Here is a 16,246-nt window from a genome sequence, read left to right as displayed (position 1 = left end):
GAAGGAGGCAGGGAGGGGCAGCGGCAGTTGAAGGTGAAGAGGGGCTTCTCACCGCGGCAGGGAGGGGCGCTAGGGGCCGTAGGGCAGCCAAGCAGCCTAAGACAGCCGCGGAGGCGGCCAAGGCGGCGGTGTCCTTGGGCGAGGCGCCGGCGGACCCGAAGAGCCCGGCCTCTCCGCAGCTTCCTTGGCGATGCCGGCCGCGGCGCGGCAGCGGATCCCCGGGCGGGCGCTGCGGCAGGCCAGCGCGGCGGCGAGCAGGGAGGGCGGCGGCGCCGCGCACACGCTTGAGTTCGCCGAGCGTACCGCGGGGAGGGCGCCGAGCTTGAGTTCGCCACGACCCTCCACGTCGCCGTCGCCATCCACTGCAGCCTAGGCCGGCACACCGACGCGATCCCCGTCCTCGAACGCGTCGTCGCCTGCTACGGCAAGGGACTCGAGATGTCGATGGCCGTGCTCGGCGACCGCGATCCCTGCGGTGTCAAGATCTGCACGTGATCTTGGCTAGCAGGGACACCGGACATGGAGCTGCTGCCCATGGTGGTGGCTGGCAGCGCTTGGGCGGGCGGGCATGCTCACGCGACGGCCATGGGCGGCGGAGAGCACACCCTCAAAGGCCTCGCGCACGGATCGGGCGTCGGCGCAGCTCCCATGTCCAGCGCAACTTGGTGACAGAGATGGCAGCCGAGGGGTGCGACTCGGTGGCTGGAGGAAGAAGACAGACCCAGGTGGAAGAAGATCGGTGGGACCCACCAGTCAAATAGAAGGAGATAGAGCACGGGGATAAGGTAGGGGTAGGGAAGTCCAATTGCATTCCTCTTCCACACTGGCCATCCGACTTGGCACGCCACGTCAACAAAATTGACAAATAATTAGCTTCATATATAAAGGGGTGATAAAATATAGAAACTAAAATAAGGATTGCAAATGAGCAGGTGCCATCCGTAAAGATTTCAAATAATTAAGTATCCCGTTGGTGGTGGTAAGAGAGCAGGTTGCTAGCAGTTTGTACCATCAGTCACTCTGCAGCCTGTAGGAGTAGCCTACTATGTGCGTAATCCAGTGTTCTGTGTTATGAATCTAATGCTCTGATATATGATCTTCATTTGTGCCTTATAATCATGATAAATCCACCTTAATTCTTACAAACACGCGGGAGAGCGGCACGTCATTATATTAATAGGTACGAAAAAAAATTCAGATACACGCCAAATCCACTCTGATTTACTTCAATGTTCTTCCTGTTAATCCTCTCTAGCATACTATAGTTTAGTGGATGTTGATTTTTGTTTTCTTTTTTTAATCAACTACGGCCGGCAAGCTATCAAGCTAAACAACTATTATAAGGTATGGCAAACCACAAATTACATCAGCAGCTGGCACAACACAAGAGCATCAAAAAGTTTCATCCGAAGTTGCATGATCAACGCAACAACTAAAGAAGAAGGCTACAAAAAGATGAAACACATCTACCAAAAGAAACAAAGACTTAAGACTTGCACAGGCCGAAGGTAACCCATCATTCTCTATCGAGCACCGCGACCAAACAATGTACTTGTCGGCTTCAAAAAACCCTTGTGCTGCCCACCATCCCTTGTAGCTATGCCTCACCGTTGCCGCCCTCCACCATCCAAAAAGGGGAGGAAGCCCCGAAGGAAGGAGGGACCGCCGCAACGGAAAGAGGACAAATGGTGGAAGGAGAACACAAATCAAAGCTTCCCCGGAAACACCGACCTCCCTTCAAGTTAATGGCAGCACCTTTCACCGCACATCCGGGTCCCCGTCTACCGCCATCCAACGCCCAACAAGGGAAGGAAGCCTCGACGGAGAGAAGGTCGGCAACAAAGAGCACGCCGGCATTTGATTTGATGAGACCACCAACAAGAAGAGCGACGACGAAATAGAGGCGCCAGAAGCAAGCACAAATCGAACCATGGATGAAGCCAACAACCGCACAAATCAAGGACCATGACCAGTGGGAGCGAAGGCCTTGAAACTTAGGCTGATCCCAAATGCTTGCAAGATGGAAGGCCGAGCGGAGGTTAGACCTCCCCACGCACCAGGTGCGACGCTTTCGTTGTCGGACCGCTGTTGAAGACAAGCGGCTGCAAGGCAGCGAGTGGAGGCAAGGACACCAAGAAGTTCACTGGATCTGCAAGCAGAGGTAGGGCACCTCCCCAAGTGGAGGTGGGGCACCTCCCACACGCCGTTGTGCAGCAATGGTGAAACTCCAACAACTTGCCTTAGCTCAGGGAATCCCACAAGCTGCCGAGGGCTGACGCAGACCAGCAAGCTCAACTTCGGGATCCACAGAACCTGCACCGCCCGCATCCCTGGGTTACCAGAGCTACTCACCCTGTGGATCGCCGCAAGCTGACGCAAAGAAGTGGCAGGCCCTCGCCGACGAAGTGGATGAACAACTGGCGAGCCGACGAAGAACAAGTAGGCTGCATCAGGGGAAGGCACGAGCGATGTGACTGAGAACGCCACAAATCCGCATCCTCCCACCGTAGATCATGCAGATCCAGCCTCACCGGCCAGGCGTGGCCGCCGGCCGGTGCCTGCATTCAGGAAGCGAGACGGAGCCACCCCTCCCAACACCCACGCAGGCCTGCGCTCGGGACCCAGCGCCCGGGAGCTCGGGGGTGAGTGCCCGCACCAGCAGGGAGAGCAGCGGCGACAATAATCAGCCGCGCCCCTAGCTGATCCGCAAGGACCGGCCCCAATCGATCGGGAGGCAATGGATCCGGGCATGCAGGGGCGGATCTGGGCGCCGCCGGAGAAGGGACGGCGGCAGCCACAAGTTTTGCCGCAAATTCCAGTAAGAAAAAAGGTGGGGGCGGAAGGATTTGTGGAGAAGGCAAGGGAAGGGGTGCGCCCGCCGCTGCCCTCATCGCTGCCGGACGGACTTCCGTCGGCGAGCTCCGGCGGCGGCAAAGCCGGAGGGAAGAAGGAGGAGGCCGCTTGGGCGAGGAGGGCAGCGCCGCCGGAGTCGCCCCCTTGGACGACGCGGGGTCTCGGGCGAGATGTTTTTTACCCCTCGATTTTTATTTTCTCCTTGTAGAAGATTCATACCGAAGAAAAGTTGCTTAGGAGAACCACTATTCTGAATACTATACGGCTTGAGATTTTCTTTTTCTGTGTGCAGATCAAGATACTGATGAGATGGACTTTACTATGAAGTTGAATGAGGAGCTCAAAGCTAAAGCGTGGGGTTCCCGTAAGGATGTAAGATCGTGAACTGTGTTGTAAATCTGTCACTTTCCTCTATAGTGAGTAAATAAAATGAACCAAATATTGGTTTATCTTAGGAAGATATGTGGTGCTCATGTTGCTCATACTTTTATTGCGTTGCGTACCATCACGTACTTCAATAGACAATATATTTGAAGTAAAACTGCGAAGGTGAAGTTCAAAACTCTAATCTCAATTGATAAAAAAGCTCAAATAAAATTTATTGATACAACTCTGATTTACTGTTATATAGATGCATATTTTTTTTTGCTAGGATGCTATATGGATATATAGAAGTCTCTGTTTTACTATTATTTACTTCAGTTTATCTCCCTTCTGCCCATGAAGGCTGTGGATATATTGAAAACCCAGATTGGCGTCAAGAAAATGCACTTGCATCAACTGGCGAGCTTACTAGACACAGTGGAACCTGGACATGCTCTGCTTGAGAAGAGCATACGAATAACACAAATGGCTCTACTGTGCTCAAGCTCCAAGTTGGTAGATGAATCATTGACTAACAAAAGCGGTGTCGCCATGAAAGTTGACAAGTCAAAGGTACCCTTATTCCCAGTGTCAGTGTGTTTCTTGTGCACTACTAGCTATTTTCCGTCGAAACCTAGTGTCCAGTGTGTGTTTCTTATGCATTAGCTATTTTCTTTCAAAACCTAGTGGCTCCGTTCTTTAATTAAAAATATTGTTGAACAGGAACTTGAGCAGGAAGTAGCAAAACTGGATGCTCAAATAGACGGCAAGATGCATAAGCTGAGTGAGATGTTGGAGGGAAGCTTGTCTCATGAGTTGTTCTCATCAGCGTTGTCAAAGTATGTTGAAACCAATATGGATTTAGGGGTGTTTGGATCCCTATGGCTAAAGTTTAGTCCAGTCATATCGGATATTTGGACACCGATTAGAAGTATTAAATATAGGTTAATTGTAAAACCAATTGTATAAATGGAGAGTAATTCGCGAGATGAATCTATTAAGCCTAATTAGGCCATGATTTGATAATATTATGCTACAGTAAACATATGCTAATCATGGGCTAATTAGTATCACTAAGTTCGTCTCGACAATTAGCCACGACTTAGGCAATTAGTTTTGCAATTAGTCCTTATTTACTTTATCTAATCAGTGTTAAAAGAGAGGACTAAAGTTTAAAGTTTAGGATCCAACCAGAGCCTTACAAGATGCTTGAAAAGAATTGATAGAGGTATCCCTCCTCACTTGGACTGCATGCTGAGCACTTGGCACATATTGTTTTCACCTATTTCATTAGTAGAACGATTTTTTTTGCTCCATAACATTAGTCATCAATACAAATGGCGCAGGTTTTCATGGGGATGACCTTCAAGCACGCATATATCAGGATAAAGATGATGGGTCAACTTAACGAAAAAGCTTTCGAAGACGCTTGCCGGTGGAAGTATGCTGACGATGAGTACAAGTTCAGAGCGGCAGGGCTGATCTCAGTTTGGCAGGATGAAGTGAGGAATCCATCTTGGCACCCTTTCAGGATTGTTGAGGACGCCGATGGCAAAACCAAGGTAACCGTGTGTAGTTTGTGTTCGTTGAGGAGCAGCAATGTAATCAGCCACCGTTGATCGGGATGTTATACTACGTTGCAGCAAGTCGTGGACGACGACGGCGCGAAGCTGAGGCGCCTGCGGGGCGAGCACGGCGACGACGTGTGCGACGCGGTGGTGGCCGCGGTGGCCGAGATGAACGAGCACAACGCCAGCGGAGGTTACCTGGCGCGCGAGCTCTGGAACTACGGCGAAGGGCGGAAGGCGACGGTGAAGGAGGCTCTGAGGGAGTTTGTCAGGCAGCTCGAGCCGAAGAAGCGCCGGCTGATGAGCTAATCAATCTCTCAAGTGTGGGCGACTACGGCACGCAGCAGCTGCTACACACAGGGGGAGCTCTGTAGCCTACTATAGACAAAGCAATCAAGTCGTAATGAAACCTTCCCTCTGTTATGAAAATGTTAAATAAATAAATACCACTGTTTCATCCTTTTTCTTGGTGTTAGTTCCGTGTATGTATGCAAGTACTTTGAGCTGCCCAGCCTCTGAATAATTCTACTGGATAAAGGCGTATTTGGGTTATTTTTTATCTTTTTTTCTGTTTAATGTGGTAATTTCTAGGAGATTTTTCTAATGTTTTTTTAATTTTTTCCTATTGTCAAATTCCTAAGATAGTAAAAGATTCTATTGGTTTCCAATACTTATGTTTTACTTAAGAAAATTTTATGAAACGCAAGTATTCCTTGTTTTTTCCTTGCAAATACACACCAATGAACAAGCTAAATACTAATTAAACGACCACCTAGCTTAGAGCCATGGTTTACACCTCAACCGAATTTGAACGCTTATTTACTTATTTTATTGCACGTTACATCAATTTGGTGATTGCTTCGATCCATAGCCTAGCCTCGGTTTTAAGTATCCAAATGTTTAATTCAGCTTTGCACGTTGCGGAGATTTTGCCAAATATTAGTGCCAGCAATTTCTTGTTTGTGGCAGCATTCCCATGGTTCGCATTCTCTCAGTTCTCACCGTGCGCCAGCCCGAGTGTCCAGTAGTCAGTGGCCGGGTTATTATACTCGCAGAATACTGTATTAAGGCCTCTATCGCATTCTGGACAATACCCTTGCGCAGCCCAATTATACTATACATCATCAGCTTTCTTCTCTTCCTATTTTGCATCTTCATCCATATCCACCTCCAGTTGTCTGCTCAACAGTGCATTTGTCTGCTGTTTTTACCTCCCATGCCATCTTGTTCAAATTCGAACTTACATATTTCATCGTGACACAGAGAAACCTATGCTCAAGCATAATGTATCTAGAGTGACATTGTAAATAACAAGAACATTGGACGGAATCAAATCTGCGATATGGATAGCAGTAAAATCATAACAATGAACTGTTCTTTCACAGAGCAAACGGGAGCAGACGCAATCCAACTCAAGTGTCTTGCAGAAGCATGGTACAACTAGGGGACTACAATCAATCAGCTAAATGTTCACACACAAACAAGTAAACCACCACCCACGCAAACGTTACATATTTAAAAACGGAGGTAGCATATCTGAAGCCTCACAACTCAGCGGTTTCTCATTACTCACATTGGCATATTGGGATGTTGGGATGGGATGAGTGTTCTAGCATCTCCCACGATGGATGAAAGGGTCTCGTAATTGGTCATCTCATCTATGCTGGAAGTCAGAAGCACAGCCAGTTCGAGCCCTCTCATGGTCTCCTCTGCATCTTTAAGTTTATGGCCAACATTCTTCTCCTGGAAGAATCTGACATAGCCTGGCTTGGTCCGCATAACCCATGTGCACAACTTTGTTACTGACTGAATCATCACTAGGTAATCAACTGAGGGCCCTTTTCCCATCGAAGGACCAACCGAATCCTTGATGCATATTTCTATTATCTCCTTGAGCTTCTCCACGACCTCAGCTTCGGAAAGGGGAATCTGCAAAACTGCTGCATCGAAATCACTTGCGTCAATCAGTCTTTCACACATCTGCACGGCAAGGCCTAGGAAGGCTACCAGTGCTTTCCTCCTGCCAGGTTCAATTGGTGCATCAGCCAGCTGATGATATTGAACATTGTCACTGTGAATATTCCTGTTGTGCCTATCGGCATGATAAATCATGGGAACATTGACAAATCTGTTGATAACTTGGAGTGCTGCTGATAGTATTCCTTGAACCATGCCTTGGTTGTGCCCTTCACGTCTTTCATTTCGTGAGCCTGGCGCCTGGGGAGTAGTGTTGCGGTTGCGTTCTCTGTGGTCGTGTCTGGTTGCTGGCGATGAAGTGCCAAGGCAGGATAACAGATACTGCAGCGCTGTAGCTGGTCGCTGGTTGTGTCCGCCCTGGTTGCTTCTGCTAGGAAATGATGACGTGTCTATGCACGGCAAGCAAAACTGCAGGATAACTAGGCCTCGGCTTGGGTTGTGCTGAGGAGAATCTGATTGATTTGTTTCAACTTCTTGATCAACATCGCATATAACTTTGAGCACCTGGGATGTCAGAATAAAAGTATGTAAAAGAAGAATCTTTTAGGTTTAGGACCATTAAATGTTGTCATTCTAGAAGACAATGCAATTAAATTTCTTTAACATGGATCAACAATACATTTATAAATTTCTAGATGCATATTACGAACGCTAAGTATAGATTTTTCTCAGAACACATTCTCATCATAACTTGATTTCGGTTTTAAATAAGTGTATATTGCATGAGAAACTGATAAACTATATACTACCATCCGAGGCTGTAAATAGATGAAAATATATAGTAATCTTGGTTGCAGGAATTCTAAGCGCAGCCTAATTTATGATAACAGACAAACATCAGAAGATATATGTTAGGGCTACCTCGTGCAGAATTGTCTTGGCCGATGCGAGATGCTCCCTTTGATCATCACAACAACCAATACAGAATTGCCTCAACAGTTGCGCTATGGCTGTTCGATATGATTTGTTGCTCCTATCTGCAAGCATATCGGAGAGCTTCCGAACAACTGAATCAGCTGTCCCTGTGCTGCCATTCATGATCGTCGCACAATACGACGTACTAGCTATTGCCAACAATGCCAGTGCTTTCCCTGCAGTTTTCCTGAGATGACTCTCATTGTGATCATTAAAGAATAATCCTATCAAGGAATTGATGAAATTAACCATGGCTTCATCTCCAACGGTGTCTCTGGTGGTATTAGCCAAAGCTTGCTTTGTAAGTATCTTTATTGCTGGAACCTTTAGCTCATTGTACCTTTGGTCATCTCGCAAGATTGGGCGGATGCTTTTCGCTTCAAATTCAGTTCTATGAATCTCCTGGAGTATATTTCTGTTGATTTCATCTGCCCCCTTGACAAGCTTGCTCAGAACTTGCAGTGAATGTTTTGCTATTTGAATTGCGGTATCATCATGGCTGAAGACTTTATACATCTTATTACTAACAGGCACAGTGATCTTGGAGAAGAGACTCTTGGTTTCGTAAATTTTTGAGCAGTTGTCCGGATTTCCAGCAAGCTTGGCAAGAATCATCAGCCCATGAATTATCAGAGGTATGCTATTTTCTCCATCGGGTGTGTTGGGAGACTGGTTTCTTGCCTGTTGGCCATTTCCAACTTCAATTGTTATCTGCTGACCATTGCTAACACTGTTAGCTGTTGTTGATATCTTCACCAAATAGGGGTCCAACAAGGATGATATGGACTCGGTTGCTCTGTCTATATCACTTAGCCTCAAATCGCTAGCAAGCAGTGCGACAATCTGTGCTAGGCGTACTTTGCTCGCTTCATCAATGGCACTTTTTGAGCTGAGCAGAGCAAGCATCCTGGAAATACAGTCTGGTGAGGATTGAATGTGGGCAAGCGCTCTTGCTTTATGAGCTTTAGGGGCATCTTTGGAAGTCAACGTGTGCAGCAGTAGGACTCCAGAGATACGGTCTTGACTGTACTCAGATTGGAGCAAGTCTACTGCAAAGGTAACCAGTTTCCTGTTGATGGTGTTCAACACCCCTGTTTTGATGCATGCACTTGAGGTTCTGTTGATATATTTGTCAATCAGTTGTTTCTTGTCCATGCCTTCAAACAGATACTGTGAGCACACTCGATCCCTCGCTTCCAAGCGATAGGACAGAATGCGTAGCCACACGAGGAATAATCCGCCTTGGGCAAGCACCAAAGCATAGAAGAAGATGAGTGCACGCAACACATTGGAATTGCTGCCGCCGTCACTGCCACCTTCGTATTTGTGCCGCGTAATGATCACAAGGCGAAAGATGGAGAGGCCGACGCAGGCGGATGCTGCGACGAGCGGGAGGAGCAGTAGCCCTAATGTTAACAAGGCCATAAAGCTTATGAGATCCCTTGCATTTCCAAATCCCAGCATGATGTAGTACACGATCTTTTGGCCTGATGCATCGCCCGTCAACGGCCTTCGGCTCCCCCATCGTGTGAAGTGTTCGGCTCCCAATTCTAGGAAGGCCGGCGGAACTTGGGCAAAAAATTTTGCTTCAGTGTTTGAGTTTACGCCAACGACCCTGTTAGTCAGCAAATGCAACCACAAACTAATCAGCCTTGAGTACATAATGTTTAGGACCTGTATTTAGGCTTCAGCCTTAAAAGTCAGAGCTCTGATCTGAAAATCAATGGTTATCTTTTAGAAAAAAGTTTAACTTTCACCCTTCAATAAAAGTTTTATTTTTATCCTTCAACTACAAAATGGATGACAGTGGCCATCCAACTGTTGAAACCGGATAAATTTGGCCCTTTAGACGGTTTTACAGTTTTAAAGCTGGTTTCTATTTTGTGAACATTAAAGAAATTCAAGTTTAATCTAAAAAATATAAACAATTCATTTTAAATTAGAAAAATATAGAAATAGTACCAACATTTTCTCCAAAAATGGAACCTAACTATTGGTACCTACTTGTCAGTTATTTTATTAAATTTATTTCTATTTTTTATATTTTTATGTTTACAATTTGAATAAATAAGATCAAAAAGATCGCTAATAGATAGGTTTCATTTAAAAAATTGGTACTAGTTTCATATTTTTATTTAAAATGAATTACTTTGAATCTTTTTATCAAATCAGATATTATTTTAAAAATTTATGAAAACTGAAAAACCACCTTTAAGACCGTCCAAAGAGCTAAATTTATCATGGTTTCAACAATTACATTATCATATTATTTGATTTTATGATTGAAGGTTGAAAATCGAACTATCCTGATAATTCGGGGGGGGGGGGGAGGGGTGGACTTTTACCTTATTTTTTTCCTTGTTGGTAAATACAAGAACCATTTTGAGGGTTGAAAATCGGATTTTGAGGGTTGAAAATCGGACTACAGTGATATAGACCAGATTGCATCCAAAATACAAGAACTAGACATGTGGGTGCAAATTACTCCAAGTCCCAAGAACTTGTAATCTACTTAATTCAATGCAAGAACTTGACACTTTGGTGCCTATACAGTCTAAATTCCATCACACTGTGCCTATAATGTACATTTCTTGCTCCCTAGACCAAGAAACTTACAATGGGTTTAAAGGTCAGAATATTTAATTTGTGGATACTGATTATGCCTAGTCGAAGGGTCGCGTTCAGGCTTATTGTACAAGCCAAAGGCTAATCAGTTCAAACTGCCAAAACTATTTTGGGCTCCCAACAGCACCGTCTACAAGGATAAAAATATGTCAACACAGTGGCATCCCAGAGCCTATGTGTAATCTGGGCCTCGGGCCATTTTTTTTAAAGGAACCAGGCAACTACCGATTATATTAAAAAAGAATGAATTTAGACTGAGCAAATAATAAAGAAACAATACCGGCCGGTTAGATCGGAACATCAACATCTGCCGTGCCACGCTAAAAATAACTCCAACGTACAATAACAACCGGTTGGATGGGAATATCAACCGAAACTCTCTCAACTCTGGCCGAACTCTGGTCGATTGCATTGGAACATCGACGAGAACCTTAACGAAAAAACTCCGCCCGATCAGATTGGGATATCGACCGAACCTCCACGAACTCTGCCCGGGTTGGGATGTCGACACAGCCACCACAGAAATCAACTGGGACCTCTCTTTTTTTAGAAGAAAGGAAAAAAGAAAGAAAAGAAAAGAAAGAAAAACGCTGCAGCCATTGCTGAGGAAGCTTTTCGCTGGAATTGTCTGCCCCAAAAAGGTCCGGTCCGACGTTGCCTTTAGGAAGAAAATGACATCAGTGGCGCCATCCACGCTGTCCCAAAAAGGGATAGATTTTCACCAGCATCGTCCACGGTGCAAGAGACAGCCGGCGCCACCATCCCCATCACCACGGTGCTGCTGGTCAGCCACTGCACGGTCGCATCCAACGACGCCACCACGGCGACGCTGGGATACGCCCGAGCAAACCGTCATCAGCACACACCACCACGGCGCTGCCGACACACCGCTGCGCAAAACCCAGGCACCGCCAGAAGCCGAAGCCGAAGCCGAGCCGCGTCACCAAGCAACCGTTGCGAAGAGCCAGCCGCGGACACCGGCGCCGCCGCGAAGCCGGGCCGAGCCAGCCGCGGACACCGCCGTCCCCGTCGGGCCGCGCCAACCTCCGCCGTCGCCGCTGGGCCGTGCAGTCGACGGACACCAGGCGCCGCCCGCGAAGCTGGTTGCGTCAGCCACCGGCCACGCTGAGGAGCAGGCCCGCCGCGAAGCCCGGGCGCGCTCACCGGCGAGCGGAGCAGCCTCGCGCCCGCGGCGTTCGAGCCCGGAAAAGCGCAGATCCGGCGTCCACACTCGCGGATCCGGCCTTCCCCCACGCGGATCCGGCCATCTCCGGCGAGGATCAAGCCGCCGGTCATGTCCACAGCGCTGCAGCAAGGAGAGAGGAGGAGAAGGAAGGAAGGGGTTGGGAGAGGAGGGAAAGGAGGGGGGCGAGCTGATGGCCTCGCCGCCGCCCTCCTCGCCGCTCGCCCGTGTCGCCCAGCAGGACGACGTGGGGGCGTGAGTCGAGCCTGGGCCTCGGACGATGAAAAAACAGGATTTCCCTTGAAATTTTCGAATATTTGCATACCAACTGTACTTTAGGAAGATGAGTTGGGATGAAGCTTCGTTCTTACTTGGCAGCCTGGACGAAGACGATACCCGTGATTACCCAGAAATCAGCCTTATGTAGATAAGTGGAGAAGCCTCCGAGCAAGACGACGGTGGCCCAGATGAAGGCGAGGGTGCCGACCCCCGTGGCAAGGATCTGCACGAAGACTTCGGTTACCAAGCAGACATTGAGCCGCAGCTCCTCCGGTAACTCCTCGTCGGAAGTGTCCCCGCTGGTAGCTCGTTCCAGGTCAAGCCCTCGAGCGCCCTGAAGTTGGAGGGACTCCTTGAGAACATTCGCCAATGTGGACAAGGCACTCGCAAAAATCGGCTCCATTTTCTGTTCTCGCTACACACGCCCGCCGTCGAGCCCAGGAAGCCCTCTCTAGGTGACATGATATGTAGTACGTATCTCGCCATTCTTTTTTTTTCTTTGACATGGTCTTTAATTTATTGTAGAAGCTTTCTTTGATAAGGTCTCAGATCTCGCCATGTGCGGTCTCGCAATAGAATAATTTAGCAAGGTCTGAAATGGATCAACTTGCAATAGTTTAGCAAGTCAGTATAACAAATCTCTGCAAATATCTCTCCATAGAATTCCCCTTTGATGGGTTAGGTAGAATAATTTCTCTATATGCCCTTATTAAAATTTGTACTAGCTAGCGTTGTAATTTCTCTTTATATTAGAACCATTTGAAAGATATATCATCTCGTTATGCATGCGTTTTGTATATCCTCTTAGGCGGTTGCATTGTGGTGTCCGTGATGCATGGACGTGGACGTGATGGCCGTGTATTCGTCGTGGTGCATGTGGTGGCTCCATGGTTGTCTTTGTGTACGAAGGCACACACTGTTGCTGCCTGCATGCACATAGTGGTGTCCGGACGACGTCCTTATTCGTGGACTTTGCCTGTTTAGTTTAGTGTGTGTTTGGCTGTACAGACAGAACAAGTAGTTATGCAAGTAGCTCTCCTTTAAGGTAAGGTACGGTGATTGACCATATTGACCTTGCTTGGATCTTAGTTACGCATGTACGTGCTGATGCACCACCTACTTGTCCCTCTTGCTACTAGAGAGAGGCACATTATTGCTCTCGTGCATTTGTTCCGGCCATATTTAGGTCCTAGGCACCAGTTCCGGATCTAATGCTTAGGGTACCGAAGGGAATGTTCGTTCCTGTTGGAGGCTCCAAACGGGACTATTGATGTTGGCACCTTTTAGTTCAGTTCGGTTGGAGCTTCCAACCGGGACTAAAAGGTCCTCCACAGGTTAGTTCATAAGGAAAACGTCCCATATAAAATTATATATGTTATGTAGATGGAATGGTAGGAAGCTACACGCGAGGCATGTCGTTGTTGAGCGTTTATGGTCTATAACTTTTACCATTGTTTTTTTTTCTATTAGGATATATATATGGTTCTAAGATCTATTAAATATATGAGCTTATGAATGTGCTTTCCAAAGAAAATATACACATGTCATTTTTATATTTCCAAACCAAAACTTTAAAGCTATTAGTAGTGAAAGTTTTAAAAGTTTGATCCAAATTTTATCAAAGTGCCACGCATCTATATGATTGGAGTGAGCAATTATTATGCTCCGTCAGCTATATATGTTTTAGACGTCCTTTTAGCTTCCAAACGCATAAAGATGATGTAGCCATCGATTCTTCGATCAAGCTCGTCTGATCAACACATTAGATTAATATACACAATTCACCGTACTGGTTCAATCCAAACAATCAACACATTAGATTAATATATACGCAATTCACCGTACTGGTTCAATCCAAACACCACAGTTCAATACCCCTTTGTCTAGGAAATTAGAACAATGTTAAAAACCTGAAACCAAACACCACCGTCCAATACCCCTTTGATTAGGAAATAATAAAAACAATGTTAAAAACCTGAAACCGCATTTATTTACAGGAAGCCAAAATGTTAAAACAACATTACCTACTATGTCATGTGACATTTGAGAATGATAGTATATTGTTTACGGCGCGGTAATCAAGGTGAAAAGCGAAATAGGCTGAGACGATGGCATTTGCAAACCATGTGGTGAGTTCTTGTAAGCTCTCAAGGCTGGCTTCCTTTGCAAACCATATATATGGCACCATGCATGCGTTGCGTGCTAGCACAAGGCTACGCTAAATTGCTATGCAATGATGCTAATTGAATGGGCACTAGTTGGGCTAGGTTTGTTAGTGATGAAATTGTAGCTAGGCAGGCAGAAGCATCTAAAGCGGCTGTCGGGGCTAGCTGGCCGTTCATGCAGGTTGAGTTACTTGCAAGGCAGAGGAAGAGTTCTTGTAAGTTTTCAAAGCTGGCTCTTTGCAAACCATACGTTCAGTTCTATACCCATGAGGTGTGTTTTCTATCCGTGCCCATACAAGTTTTTACATCCGCACAATAATAGATATGCTTATATTTAGGGATGCAAGTTATATATATTTTAGATCATTGAGTCGATTAAAAAGTTGATAAAATGAATTAGAATGATATTCTATGTAAATAATTTGGAGGGAGAAATAAACTAGAGCGGCGTGCCGTTGTAATTAATTAGTTGATCCAAAAAATACCATTGAGTACCCACTTGCATCTTATATTCCTGTGCGACACGTATTAATATTTATATCTTTTTAGAAAAAACGTGTATTTCATTCTTACCGTTAGTTTCATTCAATATTTTTTCTTACCCTTTTGCGCTGAGCGAAATATTTGGGCGGGGAGAGCGGGAAAACAAATTGTTTTTTCGCGACAAGAAAATAAAATCAATTCATTACGTGGGGGAGATCACCGGAGAAAACCGCTCCCCTCGCATTCGCAAGCACGCAATACCCTCCTCATTCCTCGCGGCTCCAACGACAGCCGACATGGCCTCCACGGGCATCGCCAAGGGCCGCGCCGGCGCTGCTGCCGGCGTCACGGAGGAGGCCAAGGCGGAGTGGTGGCTGCGCTTCAACAACGGCGTCCCCGCTGGTGACGCCGACGCCGCGGACAGCGGCGACGAGGCGGAGGGGGCGGGAGAGGGTGCCGGCGGCAAGGCGGGGATGGCGGTGAGCGGCGGGAGGTCAGGCGTCGCGGCTGCCGGGGACGAGGAGGCGGAGATGGGGTCCGGCGACGGGAGGGTCGCGGCCGTGGCGAGGGGCGCGAAGGCGGAGATGGTCGCTCGCGGCGGCGGGAAAGCGGAGGCGGGCGCCGGCGGCGAGAGGCGGAGCAGCCCGCGGTTCGCTGGTCGCGCCGACCTCGATGATGAGCGGGAGTCCTAGTTCGCGAAATTGATTGACACCACATTGGTCTGTTATTTCTCATCGCGCTCGAGGGTTTTTAGTTACTTGGACCATCCCATCATTTGCCCCCTAAAAGTTGAGATCGGCAAATGCATTCTCATCGCAAAGTTCATACCTGCTTCGTCGACGGAGAAAGCGGAGTGTGCCGACGAAAGGGGATTTTTACTTTTTTAGGAGCAGAGCGATCTCAAGTTCATAGCTGCATTCTCGTCATGGGGACTACTGAAGGGCAGCAGCTATTAACTCATCTGCTCAGAGCATTCTCATGAAGGACAAGGATTACATCCTTGAACTTCAATAACCTAGCATTGTGACATTTTTGCATTCGTGTTAGTTTGTGAGACATGAATGATGAATCAGTGTTACAGAAAACTTGAGTTCTCCCCTGTTGCGTTATGGTACTATAGAGAGCAGGGGAGAATTTTCCATTTCCTTTTGTATCCTTGCATTTTCATTGATCATGTTTAAATGCAGAGGAGATTTCCGGAGGCAACTATGTTTTGCCTGGGGAACTGCCACGAAGGAAGAGGAAGGCAATCGCGAAGCGCAGCAAGCTGAAGGGCGATGGAGTTGAGGTCCAGAATGCCATGAGTCAAGTTAGGAAGAAATTGTTTCTCAAACAGTAAGGCAGGTGAACCTTCTGACATGCAGTTTGTGAAATTTCTCGATGTTCAGCTCAGAGCCCGTGCCCGGTGCTTAAGGGCCATGAACAGGTCTATGGCGAGAATGAGAATCTGAGGTTGCAGCTGGCTCAGAAGACGAGCGAGCTCAAGCAGGAAGAGAACCGTAGGCTCAAGTTAGAGTTGCTTCTGAAGGCGAAGGAGATGGAGTCCCTGCGGAAGGAGAATGAAGAGCTGAAAGCTGAGAATGAGCAACTTAGAAAGAATGTAAGCTTCCTACGAAACACTAGTGTCTTGTTTAAATCATGCTGTCTACGTTAGTAACGTCACATGAACACTGGATATACATGCTTGAAACACTAGTGTCTTGTCATTGTTTTGGTTGAATAGCAGCCTGCAGTTGTTTTGCGTATTTCCAACTCATTGCTAGCATTATCTACTCTTAGTGCGTAAAGGTTCTTTTTCTTCTGCTGATCAATCTAGATGATAAAATCAAGCAGAG

General features: G+C 47.0%; 3 protein-coding genes across 3 annotated transcripts; 2 read left to right on the top strand and 1 right to left on the bottom strand.

The window, feature by feature from the left end:
- The first annotated feature begins 190 nt into the window (after positions 1-190).
- On the top strand, positions 191-5,093 carry LOC112892819. Its single transcript, XM_025959931.1, has 5 exons — positions 191-299; positions 3,146-3,225; positions 3,556-3,789; positions 4,563-4,778; positions 4,860-5,093. Exons 1-5 carry the CDS (start codon positions 191-193, stop codon positions 5,091-5,093), a joined length of 873 nt encoding a protein of 290 aa, XP_025815716.1.
- Positions 5,094-6,126: 1,033 nt separating this feature from the next.
- Positions 6,127-12,173, bottom strand: LOC112892818. Its single transcript, XM_025959930.1, has 3 exons — positions 11,856-12,173; positions 7,623-9,291; positions 6,127-7,265 (listed from the first exon to the last, which is right to left on the bottom strand). The coding sequence occupies exons 1-3, from the start codon at positions 12,164-12,166 to the stop codon at positions 6,354-6,356; spliced, it is 2,892 nt and encodes a 963-aa protein (XP_025815715.1). The 5' UTR covers positions 12,167-12,173; the 3' UTR covers positions 6,127-6,353.
- On the top strand, positions 12,032-16,197 carry LOC112892815. The gene is made up of 4 exons (XM_025959924.1): positions 12,032-12,233; positions 15,599-15,721; positions 15,800-16,011; positions 16,138-16,197. The coding sequence occupies exons 1-4, from the start codon at positions 12,224-12,226 to the stop codon at positions 16,195-16,197; spliced, it is 405 nt and encodes a 134-aa protein (XP_025815709.1). The 5' UTR covers positions 12,032-12,223.
- Positions 16,198-16,246: the final 49 nt, after the last annotated feature.

Source organism: Panicum hallii, chromosome 5 (genome assembly GCF_002211085.1).
Source record: "Panicum hallii strain FIL2 chromosome 5, PHallii_v3.1, whole genome shotgun sequence".
Lineage (NCBI taxonomy): Eukaryota > Viridiplantae > Streptophyta > Magnoliopsida > Poales > Poaceae > Panicum > Panicum hallii.
The sequence above is the reverse complement of the archived record's forward strand: the minus strand, read 5'-3'. Positions and strand labels throughout refer to the sequence as shown.